The 17,903-nt window shown below is 36.3% G+C and overlaps 4 protein-coding genes across 6 annotated transcripts in view; 2 read left to right on the top strand and 2 right to left on the bottom strand.

Annotated features, from left to right (window-relative positions):
• Positions 1-1,019: 1,019 nt before the first annotated feature.
• Positions 1,020-5,202, top strand: Tbcb (Tubulin-binding cofactor B). The gene is made up of 5 exons (XM_053748452.2): positions 1,020-1,334; positions 1,452-1,651; positions 1,911-2,054; positions 2,496-2,654; positions 3,512-5,202. The coding sequence occupies exons 1-5, from the start codon at positions 1,212-1,214 to the stop codon at positions 3,627-3,629; spliced, it is 744 nt and encodes a 247-aa protein (XP_053604427.1). The 5' UTR covers positions 1,020-1,211; the 3' UTR covers positions 3,630-5,202.
• Positions 5,203-5,570: 368 nt separating this feature from the next.
• On the bottom strand, positions 5,571-10,842 carry Tango4 (Transport and Golgi organization 4). The gene is made up of 8 exons (XM_053748431.1): positions 10,546-10,842; positions 10,200-10,324; positions 9,346-9,582; positions 8,877-8,963; positions 8,440-8,525; positions 6,989-7,183; positions 6,105-6,425; positions 5,571-5,785 (listed from the first exon to the last, which is right to left on the bottom strand). Exons 1-8 carry the CDS (start codon positions 10,659-10,661, stop codon positions 5,594-5,596), a joined length of 1,359 nt encoding a protein of 452 aa, XP_053604406.1. The 5' UTR covers positions 10,662-10,842; the 3' UTR covers positions 5,571-5,593.
• Positions 10,843-11,372: 530 nt separating this feature from the next.
• On the bottom strand, positions 11,373-14,910 carry LOC128671719 (uncharacterized protein). 3 transcript variants are annotated; one of them, XM_053748448.2, is made up of 4 exons: positions 14,200-14,910; positions 13,487-13,689; positions 12,738-12,843; positions 11,373-12,655 (listed from the first exon to the last, which is right to left on the bottom strand). In XM_053748448.2, the coding sequence occupies exons 2-4, from the start codon at positions 13,686-13,688 to the stop codon at positions 12,172-12,174; spliced, it is 792 nt and encodes a 263-aa protein (XP_053604423.1). In that variant the 5' UTR covers position 13,689; positions 14,200-14,910; the 3' UTR covers positions 11,373-12,171. The 3 variants fall into 3 exon arrangements, with proteins under 3 accessions (XP_053604423.1, XP_053604422.1, XP_053604424.1); XM_053748447.2 differs by having other exon boundaries at positions 14,172-14,908; XM_053748449.1 differs by having other exon boundaries at positions 11,373-12,640; positions 14,172-14,907.
• A 2,135-nt stretch (positions 14,911-17,045) lies between these two features.
• Positions 17,046-17,903, top strand: part of LOC128671710 (potassium channel subfamily K member 1-like) — a 55,706-nt gene continuing 54,848 nt past the window's right edge. Inside the window, exon 1 of the mRNA XM_053748434.2 lies at positions 17,046-17,231. The gene's annotated coding sequence lies outside the window, so the exon portion shown is untranslated. The remainder of the gene's footprint in view (positions 17,232-17,903) is intronic.

The following is a 17,903-nucleotide window of genomic DNA, read 5'->3' as shown; positions in this document are numbered from 1 at the left end:
AGTACCTATGTCATCACTATCAGGCAGGAATCCTGATTCGGAAATGAATACGGAAACCTAAAGTATGCGGCCGTGTCACTAACCGAAACAATATATATTACGCAAAGCTCAGCGCAGATGGCGCTACTGATACAACTAAGGTACACAAACATTGCCAATTGAGGCAAAAAGCGCCAACATTCAATATTTTTGCAGATTTACGACCAAAAATACCTACCGCAATCGTGGTGCAAGTTTAAAGAAAAAGGAATGATTTAGTGGATTATATCCTGAAAATAATAACACTATTTAGGTTATGTTCTGCATTTGTTAACTGTGGTCATAAACTGATATAAACTTGATTTTGACTTAAGATCTTGTATCTATATCTTGTATGAAGTCCATATTTTAATAAGTCTTCACACGTGTGAAGTGTTCCGGAGCTTCTTTTCGAGACTATTTACTATTTTTCCTCATATTTCGGTACCTGAATGCTACATTGTTGTATATTTTTACAATCGAATGCGGTCGAGCATATAATCACCTAGCTCCCGCTACAAGAGTATTCCATTATTTACATACAAAGGGAAGATCTTCCCGCCAGGCTAGGTGTTGCGCTTGGGGAACCGCACGGCTCCGATGGTGTCATGTCGGAGGTTGTATTTATGCTTCCAATCGAAAACGCACTGTCTGCGCGATCTAGGCTTGTTAGTTTCTGGTAGTGAGTCGACTGTAGTGCCATCTGTCCGTCGAGTAGTGGATCACTTGTGTGGCTTGTTATTCGTTGCGTTTAGTCGGCTTTTTACATCTGCGCTGCTGTGCATGTGGTAGATGTCGCCACACTCTAAAGTAAACGTTTTAATCGACATAACAAGGCGGCAAAGCTATTCTGTACCTAACATACAGTGCTGGCAGGATAAATGTGCAGTAATACTCCCTATGATCGTAATTTATCAACCTTGATATTGGCAATATCATCGTTTGGCTAAACGATGGAGTCATAAAATTAAAAAGTGAAGTGAAGTGAATGATCGTAATGTTTTGACGTTGACGGACGACGACCGACCGATGATCAGTCATCAGTCAAATCAATAATTTTCAATAAATAAATTGATACTACCTATCTAGGTACCTAATTAAAAAAATATTTTTTGCAAAGTCGGTGGGTTTTGAGTGATAGTAATAATTTATTTTATTTTTGCGGTGCAAACTTTGATTATTTCTTTACAATTATGGATGCTATTGAAGTTATCACTCAAGACTTTGTCAATGTGCACATAACAAAGTCAGAAACCGAAACATCAGCGCCGGTTGAGAGGAGATTCAAGAAGGGAATCTCTATCCTAGACTTCAAGGTCAGATGATTTACATGTCTTTTTATATGAGCAGTGTTGATAAAAGGGGCCGGAATTCGCATTTTTAATAGGTTAAAAGGTGTTACTGGTTGAAGAAAACCAAATTTTCTTTTGCAGACAAAACTGGAGTTGGTGACTGGGGGAAATGCTGCCACAATGAAGCTAAAGCTGTTTGATTCCAAAAACAACTTTGTCTGTGACATAGACAACAATGATGCTCTTTTGGGTTCTTATCCCATTGATGACGGCATGAGGATCCATGTTATTGACAAGTTTGCACTTGTTAGAGACTTTGACGGGTCAGATAGTGCTGAAAGGTAATTTAATTTTTTTTTCTTTATTTACATTCAATACTTCAGGTTTCTTTAGTTTGGTTTGTCATGGGGGACAGTAAAATTTAGAAGCTGTGGGCTTCTTGGGGACTAAGTTTGTATCTCTGCCCTTTGAGCATAATAAATCGTTTTTTTTCCCTTGTTCTAGTCACACATGGGCCAGTTTGTTCATTACTTAATTAACCTGAGTTTTAATACAATTTTTAATATACAAATGTTGTACTAGTAATTTTTTTGTTTGTAGATTCCGGCTATCAGAGGAAGAGTATGAGAAGAAGGGCGACACACTGCGAGCATTCTTACAGCGCAACCGACTGGGCAAGTACAATGAGGAGGAGATGACCAAGCTCCGAGAGCAGCAGCAGAAGGAGCTTGAGGAAGAAGCCAGGTAAGAGAGCAGAGGATGCATGGTTAAAAGTTTTTATTTAAATTATACATAGATCCAACAAAGGTCTGCAGCAAAAAGCTCTGGGTTATAGAAAATTGGAACTCCTCAAAATAAGGTATATTGTAAAACTATTAGTCCCATAAAAACCTCAAATAATTATTGTTCTCCTATGTACAGACATAGCCCACTTATAATTTTATTATTATGTACAGATTGCAGTGGCAATTGAAACTCATTTTTTTTTCTACATTTTTGACAAACCTTTAGTGCACTTTGTGTGACTATGTCAGAGTTTGTTAAAAATTAGTTTTTCCTTTGATTATTGTTCTTTAATATCTCTTATGTACAGACATAGCCGATTCACAGTTTTATTATATGTACAGATTGCAGTGGCAATTGAGTTCGTTAAAATCATATGTGTATGTGTGTTTGTGTGTGCAGACTAGCGGAGGCCGTGTTGGTGGGCGCGCGCTGCGAGGTGCGCGTGCCGCAGCTGGGCGCGCGGCGCGCGGTGGTGCGCTACAACGGGCCGCTGGACGGCGCCAAGGGGCTCTGGATCGGCGTGCAGTACGACGAGCCCCGGGGCAAGAATGATGGCTCGTGAGTTAACAAAGAAAGATAAAGTGTTTATTTGCCATAAATTATAAAACATTTACATCACATTAAGCGGGTTCGCTGCGCCATGTTTTGAACAGAACATTGTTCAAAAACATAAACAGACAACAACAATTTTACATTTTAACATGTTTGGCCTCGCCCCTATTTATGTTTTTGAACAATGTTCTGTTCAAAACATGGTGCAGCGACCCGGCTTTAGGTACACAAAAAACATTTATCAAATACCTACTTCCCTTTCTTTCGACTGTGTAATTGATGGACAACATACAACTCCCCTCACTAACTTCTAAGCTTGTGGGTGCAATGGACATAAACACTGTAGTGTATGTGAACCTACATACACTATCTCGTGTGTCTAGTAGATGATGTCACTACATCAGTGTCACGAGACCCATAGGCGAGTGTGGATGTAGGAGACTGTTATTCACTAGGACATTGCCGAGCCAGTGACGATACAGACGTGAAATTCCCAGTAGTTACAAATACATACAGGCACAACCCACTTGACTGTTGGAGATTCCCCCCCCCCCTACATGGGTTAAGTTGGGTGTTGTATATTTTTCTTGTGACTCTCGTCTCCGCATATTCCCGATTACGTTCGGTCCGGAAACGTTGCGAAGCCCAGGGTACGCGTAAAAATAACCTTAAATATCTGAATATTCGTCTGTGATTTGACAACCCTGCCCTATAGTCGCCTCATACGACATCCACAGAAGAATATGGAGTGATCCTATTCTAATGACTTACGCATGTATTTTGTATCATTTACCTACGTAAATGTATACATTTTTCGTACATAATTATGCCAAAAACTGAATTTGAAAACTTCATACTTCCAGTGTAAACGGCAAACGCTACTTCACCTGCCCTCCAAAATATGGAGGCTTCGTCAAACCCGTTTACGTCACAGTAGGGGACTTCCCCGAAGAGGAGTGCAATTTGGACGACGAGATATGATCGTTTTAACACAAGACTCCTTTTTACCGCCTAAAGCCTATGCTTGAGTAACGTGGGATGATTTCATAGACACGAAAAAAGTCATTTTTACTAGCTTTTATTTAAATTGCAATGTATACATATAACTATGTTCCGGTGAACATTTGGTGGATTCAGTGGACCCAGGATCGACTCCTGACGAGGGAACACCTCAACGGTGATTTTTTTTTTGTCACGTGTTTGAACTGATGACGTTAAAAGCTTGTGTTAAAAATGACATTTTTGTATAAACATATTTCTATTTAGTTACGGATTTTTATAACAATTTTTTATAAGAATTTGTCAAAATCATGAGCTTATACAGTTGCCATTTTTAATATATTTTTATTGTTTGCTTAGTTTTAAAGTTGGCAACTTTCTTTAAAGGTTCCCATAGCATCCCAAAGGGTACATAGCATTTTCGAAAACTTAAGTATATTAAATAAAAAGTAGCAAAATGAAAATTTAATGAAACTGTTACACTTTCGTTTGAGTATCATTAAAATGTTACTAAATATTTTTCCTTTTGAGATATGGCCCTAATAAAGGAGGTAACAAATGTTAGGTACATTTTAGTAACTGCATTAAGAAATTGTTTAATACAAGAATTTGCCATATATGACGAGAAAAGGATGCAGCTATACAACGGAGAAAGTAAAAACAACATTTGTGTATTCAAATTTTTAAAGATTTTTAAAATGTTAATGTCATCCTGTGATACTATTTTTGCGCTGGCTCAATATATTAATAATTTAGTTTAGGCTAACTGTACACTATTTTAAGGCTTTATCGCTTTTATTTGTACGTATTTTTGCAATCATGGAAAATTAAAATGTGCATATTGATGATTGCATGCCATTTAATTGTTCAAATCTATCAAATTTTCAACCTTGTGTCTTGAGAATAAGATTCACAATGATACATTGCTAAGGATTTCTAGAGCAAAATATCTGCATTAGACCCATGATGATAATGAATTACTAATATTACTGTTATTTCAAATTAATATGAACAAAACACTCTTGATATAATAATATTAAAAGATTTATTTCAAGACCAAGTCAAGACATAGTTTGTCTTAAAAAAATAATGCTTACAATATTTATGGAAAACATGACAAATGATAACTTGGTGAATGAAGTCTGATTTGCGGGTAAACAGTTTTCTCTCTGTGGCTCAAAAAAATATCTTTGGCTTTCATTCTTGTGATTTTATCATTACATATTTTTATGAATATTTAGTAGATGGGTGCTGTGGAGTATATAATGACCATGTAGTTTTATCATGATCTCAAATTCTGTCGTTTTTTTGACTAGTGATATTGAAAAAAAAACAAATATAAAAGAAATAAAATACCTCTTACTGGTAATATTGCATATTGTTTGCATTTTTTTAGATACCTATATTTTCAACGGAATTTGAAATTGTGCTTATTTGGACATTCCACGATTTTATAAAATTTGTTCGCGCAATATGGTCTACACGCTTTTATAATGTAACCTAACAGGTTGTAAAATTCAATTTGTATTTTAATAAAGATCTTAATTATGCAATATGTTATTGTAACTTATTTTCCCCCTATATTTTTTAATGTCATGTAGGTATTTAAAATATCCGACCGCCTACCGACATCTAGTGACAAGAAGTCGCATACACACACATGGATTTAGTAAGTGCTTTGTACGGAGTACAAATTCCATGCATACACACTAGTGAACTTAAAACTCAACCAGTTGCAGGTTTCCTCACGATGTTTCCCTTGTCCGGAACCAAGTGGTGGTCAATTAAAACTATACACGAGTCAGTATACAAACTCATGTGGTACGAGTAGGATTTGAACCTAAGACCTTTTCGATCTCAGGCAACCATTGGACACTACCGAAACATGAGCTCAATTGGCGAATATAAATAAAACACTAAATCGATAAAAACGTCTTTATTAACTATTAGAATTTCCTTCTCTTCAGTATCTCCGGTCGCCAGTTGATAGGATGGGTCTCCTCCGAAGCCGACTCGTCTTCTCTATAGATCTTGATGGTCTTGTCAGCCTCCGTTGTGATCAGCCGGGACCCTGATTGGTCGAAGGTCATCGCGAATATACCCGCTTCGGAGTCCATCGACCCCGGCTGGACTGCCGCCTAGGAATAAAATAATGTGGTTATTTCTTTTTATTATTATAATTATTCTTGTTAGACCATAAAATATACATAACCATGGTTTAACTCATAAAGCTATGGTAAATTACATTAGCTCCGCACTAGCGCCAACATATATACCCATATCTTAGCGGAAAAAAAAAGATCTTGACAAATTATGCCATAACAAAAAAATATTTTTATTAGAAAGTATTGCAGTTGTCTATTACTTATATAATTTATTTTTTATTAATTCCCACTGTTTCAAAATAGTACACTTAAAAAAACACCTAATTATAACACTATTCAAAAATAAACTAACCTGTAATCTCTGGAAGTTATACCCCGTCCGCCAATCCCAGCAATACATAGTCCCGTTATCCCCTCCACTAACCAACACTCCTTCAGGATTCACCGCCATACAGTTCACTATAGCGTTATGTCCGGACAGATTCTGTATAAACTTCCCTTCAGGGCACTTCCATTGTTTGATATTGTCCGGGGAGGCTGAGGCGAATGTGTACAATGTGGGGTGGATGACGATGGCGCGGACAGATTTTTTGTGGTTGGTCAGTGTGCAGATGGATTTGCCGGCGGCCAAGTCCCAGAGACGGATTGTCGAGTCGTGGGAGCCTGTGATTATCTGCAATTAAACTTTAATTAGTTGTTTATCTACGAAATCAAAGCAATTAGTATGGAAGAAATTAGGGGAGTTTTTTTCATATTTGCTGGCAAGGCTGTGTCCCTTAGTACGATATCCCTGGGAGGATATAGAGTTTTCTAAGGTGGGACCATACGGTACTTATGAACATCAATTAATTATATTTATACTAAAAGTCCATATTTTGGTTCTTGGGAAGTTTCCTACTTCCTGCTAATATTATAAAATGCCAAAGTTTGGATGTGTATGTTTGTTACACATTCACACAAAATCTACTGGATGGATTGTTACGAAATTTGGTACATGGGTAAAATAAATATAACCTGGAATAACACATAGGATACTATATATTATTTCAGGTTTATCAACCAATTTTGAGTATTTTTTTGATCATTAAAAATACTTGTTCTACTCTTTATAGATAGACGTTATCTCGTTGCTACTTATTAAGTCACATTTTAAATCGGCGCATAATTAAAGACTGTATATTAAATTTGACATTTTTAATTTAATCTAGGGTTCGTGAAAGTGTAATAGAAACTCACCTGCGGTTCAGCCGCCTGGCACGCCAAAGTAGCGATAGTGTCAGTGTGTCCCGTCAGCGTGTGGACGTTGGCCTTGGTCCTCATGTCCCACACGCGCGCGGTGGCGTCGCGTCCCGCCGTCACCAGCACGTCGATGGTGGGGTGCAGCGACAGCGTGTACACGGCTGACAGGTGCCCGTGGTAATGGCGGATCACCTTCACGAATAACATTGAGAGATGATAATAATAATAATATTTCAGATAAATTAAGCAAATACCAGGAACTTGCCATAGAAATTAAAGCACAATGGAGAGCACATACAGTCCATATAGTGCCGATAGTTTTATCATCAACAGGGGTAATACCGAAATCACTTTCACAAAGCCTGAAAACATTAAATATCCCGATGTATATAGTTTATCTTTTACAGAAAGCCACCATTCTTAATACTTGCCGGATCACCAGAAATTTTCTATCTTCTTCCAGTGTTTCTGTTGGGTTTTCTATTTAGATTCTTGCTCCTATCGCTTGGCTAAGGCCCGCGTTAGTTGCTTTTATTACCCTCTCTCAAGAGGAGAAAAATATACATAAAAATAATAATAATAATGATGATGTTTGACCCATTTCGGTCACGGCGAAAACTTCGACGAATTCCAACTAGCTGGTGAGCTCGCATGTGGCTCGCGTGGCCAGTCTTATTGGTGAACGTTGTCGTACATTGCGGACATGTTAGCACACCGTTATAGTAGTTAATTCAATATAACTATGATGTTAATAATAATTATATCTGTATTGACACGTTTCAATACATTACTTTGTAACTGTAAATCAGCCGTACATGACGCCATCACTCGGCAACCCGACTACAAACTAGGAATACATGATAGGGATTTTTAAGTGAGTTTCTTTCGGCGTTTCTTCACAGCAGTCGTCGGTCGTTCCGAAATGCCAGTAGTTTGTAACTTTTCGAGAAATTACTATGTAATATAAAATCTGAAGTGGAAAAAGTGCCTGTGAGGGTCTAATTTCGAGATAAATGATATGAATTTCATTCTATCACTCTTTTTGTATGATTGAAATGAAATATAAGTCGATGTTTACAATTTTCTTCTTATATTTCGTCTTATCCCGAGCCTTGTCTATATATTTATGGAGTTAACGGCGGAATGAATATGCAAATAAAGAAGATTTTTTTCTTGCTATGTGGGACGTAGATGGCTATTAAAAAATAATTATTCTTATTGTGTGTTATTTACTAAAACTGATGTCTTTTATTCAAGTCGATATATAAAAAATATATTGCATAAAAATTAGCATAAAGGCATCTGCAACGTCGATGTTTACAACTTACAACCATAAAGGGGCATACACACAAACATGATGAACTAACTGGTGGCATACACACTAAATAGTCTACCACAGTGCAGGTTTCTTCATGCATTACACACAAAAAGACACGTTAGATATTTACCTTGTTATATTCCAAGTCCCAACATTTGACTTGTCTGTCTTCACCACAGCTGAATAAATATGGATGTCTTGGTGACACTTCCAAACCTGGGACAAAACAAATATTTTTTTTTATAAACAAATTGATACAATTGTCAGTAGTGTACAATAAACTGTCAAGTTACAGTTGCGGCTTGTGGTTCCGGAACTAGAATAGGACCACTCCATGTTAATACTATGTGTTCCTTTCCTTAGTCGCCTCGTACGATATCAACGTGGACACAATTCGGGAAGTTTGGATTTCGGTTTCAATCGAAACTGGGAGCCCAAAGTTCTGTTTTGGTACAAAACCAGTTTCGTCTGACACTATGTATAAAATTTTATAAACAATCGAGATTGCAATAAAAGAGAAGACAAAAAAAGACGCATTATGCTCTAGCAGAAAAGTCTCCATCTTACCTCTTACAGTACTGACATGACCAGTCAGGGACACTTTCAGCTTGCCGCTCGCTAAATCCCAGATTTTGATTACTCTGTCTGCTGCACCTGAGGGACAAATAAACCATTTATTTACAAGTGATATGTCTAATAAATGAAAGTATTTTAATATAATAGTACATCTAATTTGATTGTGCTTCTGATTTCATTTTTGTCTACTACTAAATTATCTTTATTGAAGAAATCCAGCTTCAAATGTCTGCATAATATTGGTGAGTAGGTAATAATAGTGGTCTGATCACACATGATTGGACAGACTTAGATACAACCAACTGAAAATAGCGGATAGGTTTCCGTATACTGACCTCCAAACTTCAATTCGAAGATGCCACCCCCTGATGATGATGAGGTAATAATTGGATGCACTTGAATTTCAAGTTAGATATGTAAAGGATGAGAGGAAGAAAATACAATGGCAGAAGCCACTTACCAGTTGCAAACCATTCATTCCCCGGTTCAACAGCAACACACCGCACCCACCCGAGATGTCCAGATATCACCCTGAACAGCTTCCAGGGCGCGTGCCACTTGGGCTTGGGCATGGCGGGCGCCTTCTTCGGCAGCACCGTGAGCGCGCCCGCGGGCGGCGCAGGCGACGCCGCCACGGCTGGCCCCGTGTACGGCAGCATTGCCCCGTCCGAGCCTAGGGCCGCTGATTCTGCCATTTCTAAATTACAATAAATAGGATGGATGAATTCTGTGTTGCACCATTTGCAGAAGAAACATATTCATATTGGTATAGGTATAAATAATACTTTTATTGCTGAAACAGTTGTGGTAATATAATGATAAATAAATAAATAAATAAAATGATAGATAGTCCTAACCCTGTACCCTAATTTTTGTACTCATTAGTTAATAGGTGAATTTACAAGTGTTTTGAATACCGCTGCTGTCATTAGTGTTTATTAAATTTTACCATACACAGTAATCAATTTAATATTCCTATTTTATAAATAAGTGAAGTACAAAAAAGATTCTTTATTCAAAATATGTGCGACACCAATGAAATGCTACACACCATGTGGTGTGTAGCATTTCATTGGTTTGAATGTTCAAACAGTCGTGAAATTCACACTAATATTGGCCACCAACAATGCTATGGCACGTGGCACAACACTTCTCTGGAAGAATCTAATTCAGATATTGTAGGAGATGCCTAGAAACAATTTTTATTTTAAGATGGAACGTACGGATGGAATAAAGGACTCTCAGGAACCTGGGTGAAATGATCTGGTGCCTACCCTGGCATCTTTAAACAATATAAAGTAACAAAAAACAAACCTGTGTCTAAAGGAATTTCCGGTCTGCTCATATTCTCCAATTGCTTGGTTGCTTGGGCTTTCTGTACTGCTGCCATCACCTGTCCATAACTGTCACGGGCCTTTACTGATCTGAGGATCTTTTCACTGAAAAAAAAATCGCATTTTGTAACAAATATGTACAATAATACATTTTATTTTTGGCATTTCAACAATACTCACAGTAAAATCACAGTCCTAAATACATTTCTCATTAAAATTTCATATCTGATGGGACTCTTGTTGGTGTGTTGCAAAAGTAAGACAATTATCAATTGAACAACAACGACGAAAACATTTAAGGTATTTAGATATTGAAAATAACTCACGCTTTTTCATCTATAGGCGGCAGCATGCCCTGGTTAGCTAGAAACATGTCGTGAGACCGCTTCAAAGATCTAAACACCAGGGTGTGCACTGAATGCTTGATAACATCATCAGACATTGTGTTTAGAATATATTTTATTCTACTTTATCAGACTAGAAATAATAACACTATATTTATATCACGATATTGTTTTCATGTTTTATTTTGTGTATCACAGCAAGTTTCGGCGCAAAGACTAAATTATTTCGGCGACTCGGGCGACTCGGCGTTGCAGTTACAGTTGTTACGCTTCCTTTATGTCAAATAATTTGACATTGACAACTGACATATTTAACGCAAAATTTTAAAAACAAAGGTAATCAAGAATATAGCCAATTATTTGGTTAAATTTTATCACTGTTCATAAGCATAACTTGAAGTGTATATGTATATGTGCAGATTTAAAATCAAATAGGTAATGCATTATCCCTGTTATTCTTAAAAAAAGATAAAACTCACTATCGCACTTTGTAAAATTTGAAATTGACAGAAAGAGACAAAAATATTTTAGCGAAGCGGGTGAATATCTAAACTAAAATTAATACTAACCCTAATGTTATTCATAAAAAAAATAAATCATACTTTAGCTTAAAATTTAAAATCTAAATGTTTTGCCACGTTCAGTCAATGCCAAATTTTATAACGTGTAATAGTGACAAAACATAGGTGCTATACTTTAGCAAGTAGGACAAGCTTTAACTTTTTTTAACTTTTTTTTTTGAAAAATTTTATGAGTAACCTGTTACTTTTAAAATTAATAAATTATAGGAAAAAATAAAATAACTTACAAATTTGTTTATATTTATTTGAGTAATACAAAAATTTATTCATTTTACTTTGTTGTTGATAACTGAAATTATATTCGTGTTACAGTAGGTTTTAAGATTTAGGGCATTTACTTCGGTAAAATAGCAATCACTCGAGTAAAATAGACATCGACTTAATACTGAGATTAAGATTAACACATTAGTTGACTAGAATAGAAGAACGCACATAAAGTGTTCTGCGTTTAAGTCTAAGAAGCAGTGTATCATAGTATAAAATACTTATAATTGTTTACGAAAATGCTGCGACATCCAATGAAATTCCATGACAATATCTTTACAAGCTATTTATTTTTAAATACACAGTAAACCTCGCCATCGTCTAAGTATTTACTACATAGATGAATTTATCTATTTGCCATAATCGGAGACACTGCATATAGCTTTGTACATTGCACATTGGGGCTAAAATTAAATTATTTACATCACTACAGCAATCTATTACACTTGTACCTATTGTTTGAGTATGAACACCAAGACTAGAAAATGTCCACCACAGCCTATTTATGATTTTGATAATAGCCAACGTATTAAAATAATGAAGCTTTTTAACTACTGTAAAAATTGGTGCGATCAGTAGGTAATCGGTAAAAATAAACATTTAAATCTACACGATAGCTGAAAAATCGAGACTGTGGTCAAGAATCAGAAGAGAATAGATCTGGTCCTCAAACGAGACGATCGACAGTCGGGTGCTCGAGCGACGTCCAATCGTAATCGATATCGGTTGAATCGGCGACGGAAAATACCGCGCCACTCTCGGTTCAGATGGCCGATTTCTCCGGATTGTTGGCATCACTGACTCGGCGCGAGTGGGGAGCCCTTCGCAGGGTGCGAGGCTGTAGGTTGAGAGGAGGAAGATTAGGCCGTTCGATTCTTGTAGGAGATGAAACGAGAGGGCGCCCTCGTCGCAACGTATCCATCCCGTTTCTGAAGTACTCTTCTGTGCGTTCGCTGTAATTTTCAATCAATGGCGCTGGATCCTCGTATTCCACATTGAAATGTCGAGTAATAGCCAGGTCTTCTGGCGGCCCGAGCTTATATAAAGGGGGTTCGACACATTCGTAATGGTGGTCTTCCGTTTCGTCGTGTGGGTATGTGTCGGCGACGAAGTGTCGCGTGCCTCGTGGAGTCAAAGCTGCCCATAAGACTCGCGAGTCTAACGCGGCGCCTCCATATAATGCATTGGATCCGCCAGCCTTGCCTGTTCCAGTTTTGCAGCCTCCTCGAGCCCTGGTGAAGAGAAATCTGGTTAAAGGTGATTATAGAATTGGTAATTTGAAGAAGGTTAATCTAAGGTATTCTTTCTGTGTTTTAGATAGAAACTTACTCTCTGCATTTGAGGAGGAACAGGGCTAGAAGGGCAGCGATGCAAAGAACAGCGATACAGCACGTGATGAGAACTAAGAACCAAGTGTCGTCACTCCCAGCTGGCTCTGGAAAACAATCATAATCAACAATCAAATACATTAGTTTAGTACTACCTGCCTCTTGGATCGACGCTCCTGTGAGAATGTCTGGATAAAAAGCTCAGGAAAGGTAGCTTGTTATTGGTGAAAGATTATTTTAATTGCAGCAAAAAAAAAATGTTGTAAATTGTGTTAAACAACGCCATTAACACAATTTACAACATTTTTTTTTGCTGCAATTAAAATAAGGTGAGACGTAAACAAAAAAGTCGCACTACGCACTCAGATACTAATTTTATTTTGGTAGCAGATTTCGTAGCCCACAATGTTAACTCCAACGGAATTACCATAGATAAAAAAAATATGAAATTACATTACAATAACCACTGTAGCAATAGACATCGTAGAACTAGTGTAGCAGTGTCGTAGCACCGCTACGATTATAGACGCGATACGCAAATTCTTCGCGGTTTTCAATGATTAAATTTATTTTGGATATTTGTAATATGTACCTACTTAATTATTATAATATTACAGCCAAATCTTCAAAATAAAAAAAAGGTTTAATTTAAAATATACCTTTTCTATAACTGTACATAAATACCTTTTCTGTGACTAATTGCGTATGACATCCATGAGATAGACTGAAAAAGAAAATCTCGTCTCTCACCATGCCTCGGCAGTTCGTGGTACTCCACGCCTGGGAACAGCGAGTTTTCTTCAGTATTTTGCAGAGGAGGACATTTGGACGCGCGGCACGGCGGCGTGAGGTTCGCAGCGCTTGCCAAGAAGGCTGGCAGCGGCGGTGGCGGCATGTGCAGGATCGAGTCTGGTGGTGGACCGATGGACAGGCATTCTGCCCCGCACGTCATCCTGGGAGAGGTTTTTTATTTTAAACTTTATTGTACATATTATAAAACAAGTATAATTTTCCACGGAATTATTATATTCAACTTTCATATATTTAAATAAGTAGCAAACTTGTAAATGGCGAAAAATCTATTTCGATAGTTAGCGTTCTTAGAGAATAGATTATATAGAGTTATATAATATTAGTTGTGATAATACTTATGTAAAGATATATCTGAATGAAGTAGAGATATATCTCAATTACTCAGATTAATATTTCTTAACAGGTTGCAGTGAGTACTTTGTAATAAATAAATTACGCGTCTAAATAATAACGGTGTAAAAACCAACTAACGCATAAAATTTTACAGCTTTATTAATAGAAAAGAAAAGTAAGCTAAGCGAATACTTAAATCTAAACACTTACATACTTTTCACACAAAGAAAACAAAACATTGGTAAGAAAAAAGCTTTATCTAATCCATAAAAATAACTAAATAAAGTACCTTAAGTTATACGATACACACAACTCACTTTATTGTATTATTTTTCTTTTTTTTAAACAAAATGGATGCACTTTACAACAGTTTACTGTTACACTTGCTCGGATATGGTCCAGGGATGCAAGGGCGCTTGCGCGAAACACTACCACGGCGATACCAAACCATTAAAAAAATAACTCTAATCTTAATGCCGCTAATACATGTCTCGCTCAATACTGAGACCGCTACGCAAGCTGTGAATAGTCTCAGCAATGCATGTGCGATGAATGATATGGTCGTTAAATGTAACGCGGTAGTTACTTCATAATAGAGGGTGTTTTATTGATTCGCGCACGCGCCTAGGGAAAAATTTTACGACCCTACATATAAGGGAGTTAAAAGTTAGAGCGCATCACTTCTACCTATCTCTTTTATATGCGTGAAATTTGCCAATGAAAGAATAGTATGACCGATAGATCGGAGATTTTAAAAGTTGTATTGGAATGTAGAAAATTATGCGTGACGATAGTCTATTATGTGCGGCGATTTCATTAAATTATTAATTGGATCTTTATATTACCCTCGTTTTATTGATAGAACACACATAATGGCACGGTAGATATTGCTTTCAATAGGTTAATTTAAAATTAGAGTGTATAATTTTGTTAATATTATGTTTCCGTAGCGATGTAATATGTGATATTTTAAATTCTACTTCGAATAAGTTAATTAGTAGTTTTTCGTTTTCAAGATTTTTAATTGCATTTAAAAACTACCGTATGTTAAGTCAGTCGGCTATAATATATATATTTTTAAATGTATTTATCATAGAATCAACTGCACTTGAACAAAAATTACATTTTATCTTACAGGGTTAAACTTAATGCCAATTACAGATATTATTATAATTATAGACAATAGTATGTAGTTAACCCTTTATGGACACAGGACTGCTATAGCAGTTATCATATTAAAGCTTCTTTTGTCTCGCCGAGTGCTAATTTTCATGTATTTTAATTAATTAATAATAATATAATATAAGCTAATTAGTGTTTCTAAGAGCACGTTCCCATTGTTCAGCTGCGCTCCGTCGTTTTGACGTCCGTCGACAGATAACGCAGAAATTGGAAAATAACGGTGCCCAAGGGATCCGCAACGTAGCAATGGGGATCTTCTTACATCGTTAATTATATTCGTAAAATAATTGTTTGAATTAATAGTTTTGTACTTAGATTACGAACAGTTTGGTCGTAGAAAAATCCAGGTTTCCTAAAGGAATATCCACTACGATATCGAAATGACTTCGCTTTTTTCTTTGTTGATTTCATTCGCTATGCTTCGTTAATTAAATTTCATATATCTATAATATATACATGCAATACCTACTGCAGCTTTCATAGCGCGCGACGCGACCCCTTACTTCAGCGAACTTTTCAGGATATGCGACGAGTGGGCAGAAAATTGTTGAGAATCCTCATATACGTTTGAAGTTCGAAATGTTCCTTGAATTTAATGCTGGACAGAAATATAGAATCACGCTTTTAATTTTTTTTCGTTACTGGCTAGTTAGATAAGTACTTATAGCCTGATTTTTACTTTTTAATAAACTGTCATTTGAAGCACGTGCAATAACATTGAATACACAAAGTAAACGCAATGAATAGATAATCGGTTTAGGTCCCACCCATCCTAATAACCCTAGAGAGTGGTCGGTACATATTTGAGTTTTAGTGAGGCAATATTAGCCCACTAGTGACGTAAACCACATGCTGGTTCTCTGTAAATATTTATGGTTTGATGTCTCGTACAAACTGATATTAGGTTTTTATAAAAATAGAGTTTTGCATTACCAAATGATAGAGAATATTGGAAATTATTTATACTGAATATTATATATTAGAGAGATTAGAATATTTCATGATTATTTTTTTACGCCATATATATTATTACTTAATCTCCCATTCACGCAAACTTGATTTTTGTCTTCATCATAGGTACTACACTGAAGACGGATGTTTGTGTGTACTTTTGGATTTATTTTTTATTACATAATTACCACGGGATTGCCAAAGTCCTGGGGCGCTGCTTAGCTAGTTTAAAAAAAGTTCAGGAATATACCTTATTTAACGATTTTATAGACGCACATTCATGTTATTCGAATTATTTAGGTAAAATTTATTTGGAAACCTTAGACAAATCAATTGTAGTCGTAATTTCTACATTTAAGTTCATAATGGGTACGTCTATGATCCAGTACAGGATCTCATAAATTTGCCAAACGAAAACAAACATTGCATAAAGCCAGCAGCTAACTGTGACGTCAGCAAGATGGCGGCTCCATTGATAAAGCGTCATGGCGACGTGCCTAGTGCGCAAGTCAGGTAGTTATACAACCATTGATAGAGAGTATAGTGGGGTTTAAAATATTCGATTTTGTCATAAAACTAATTAGTTAATTATCTTGAAATCTTGTCTCAAATGTCTCTGAGTTTAGTGTGCCTCTTGGTAAAGGCTCTTCGAACTGTTGTCTGTTGCTTCCAGTTCTTCTTCAATTTGGACCTGCTGTTATTATAATTTTGTCTTCCCATCTCTTGTGCTGTCAATATTATTTTAATATGGGCAGCCATCTCTATGGGTTACAATTTTGCACCACTTGTCCAGTCTGCTTCCACATGCGATCTCCTTCATTCCCCATAATCCTTGATCGTCTGCGAAAAGGCGTGTTTATGGAATTTATAACAAAAATAACGTACTTAATACTCAGACATTGTGTGAGACCTAAAACACACTACATATACAAAAAAAAAAGTGAAATGATCTGATCGTTTTGTGTAAATTGACCTTATAAAGCCTCTTTTGCCATCGCTTCAGGAAAGGCTGTATTCACATTCAGATGCCGCGCTTGCCTCATTCCCATCAGACGCGTGACAAAGCGGGAAAATTCATCGCGAACTTGTAATTTGAATTTCGAATGTGCCGCAACATAGACAACTGATTTTTTTTGTTTTTTTGTGGTTTTGAACTTAAGAACTTTTTAAAAGGTTTATGTAAAGATTTTTTCTCCGAGTACGTACTGATTTGACGGTAAGTTTAGTACTTTCGGTTTTCTTTGTTTTTTTATGTACCGTACTTCTGTTTCTATTGAAAAATAAAATTTTAAACTTTTAGTTATGTATGTAACTGTTATTATTTTTACAAGCTTTTATTTAACTTGCAATAAATGTAAAATGTAAGTATATTTGTTCGAGTGGAACATAGATAATATTAATATATATTTTATCTATGGCGTGGAATATTGTAACTCAATTTTGAAGCAGATAACTTCAACCGGTTGAACTCAAATTTTGTACACACGTTTAGTTTATATTTCAATGCATTATTATGATGTGCATGGCCCAAGAACGGCTCCCGACGAGGGACCTCCTTAACGGTTTACTGTACGGACATGATTTTTTGTTACACATTGAATGTCAGATCTGTCTGACAATAATAAAAGCTGGTGTCAAAAATGTAATTTTTATTTAAAAAATACTCATCTAATCATCACTTTATTGCCCCCACTGTCAACCATGTAAATGACACGATGACGTAAAATATAGAAGGACACATGTGGGCACTGTCGTTCACAATTGGGAATTGTATTAATTACGTATTTCATATCCTAATTGTGTTAACTAGCTACTTTATTTGTATTGTTACTGCAAAAAACAATACTTATACGGTGAAATCTCAAAAGAACTTTAAATCTACGTAATT

The sequence above is a fragment of the Plodia interpunctella genome, chromosome 8 (assembly GCF_027563975.2).
Source record: "Plodia interpunctella isolate USDA-ARS_2022_Savannah chromosome 8, ilPloInte3.2, whole genome shotgun sequence".
In the NCBI taxonomy this organism is placed as follows: domain Eukaryota; kingdom Metazoa; phylum Arthropoda; class Insecta; order Lepidoptera; family Pyralidae; genus Plodia; species Plodia interpunctella.
This window is presented reverse-complemented; position numbering and strand designations above follow the sequence as displayed.

What these genes read in the sequence shown, in the direction of transcription:
- Tbcb (XM_053748452.2), top strand. Translation starts at nt 1,212, where the DNA reads ATGGATGCTATTGAAGTTATCACTCAAGACTTTGTCAATGTGCACATA. An exon ending in TCTCTATCCTAGACTTCAAG is followed by an intron (nt 1,335 to 1,451) that starts GTCAGATGATTT and finishes TTTCTTTTGCAG; the next exon opens with ACAAAACTGGAGTTGGTGAC. An exon ending in GAGCTTGAGGAAGAAGCCAG is followed by an intron (nt 2,055 to 2,495) that starts GTAAGAGAGCAG and finishes TTGTGTGTGCAG; the next exon opens with ACTAGCGGAGGCCGTGTTGG.
- Tango4 (XM_053748431.1), bottom strand. Translation starts at nt 10,661, where the DNA reads ATGTCTGATGATGTTATCAAGCATTCAGTGCACACCCTGGTGTTTAGA. An exon ending in GAATGAATGGTTTGCAACTG is followed by an intron (nt 8,964 to 9,345) that starts GTAAGTGGCTTC and finishes TTTGTCCCTCAG; the next exon opens with GTGCAGCAGACAGAGTAATC. An exon ending in GGGACTTGGAATATAACAAG is followed by an intron (nt 7,184 to 8,439) that starts GTAAATATCTAA and finishes TTATTCGTGAAG; the next exon opens with GTGATCCGCCATTACCACGG.
- LOC128671719 (XM_053748448.2), bottom strand. Translation starts at nt 13,688, where the DNA reads ATGACGTGCGGGGCAGAATGCCTGTCCATCGGTCCACCACCAGACTCG. An exon ending in CCACGAACTGCCGAGGCATG is followed by an intron (nt 12,844 to 13,486) that starts GTGAGAGACGAG and finishes ATTGTTTTCCAG; the next exon opens with AGCCAGCTGGGAGTGACGAC. An exon ending in TTCCTCCTCAAATGCAGAGA is followed by an intron (nt 12,656 to 12,737) that starts GTAAGTTTCTAT and finishes ACCTTTAACCAG; the next exon opens with ATTTCTCTTCACCAGGGCTC.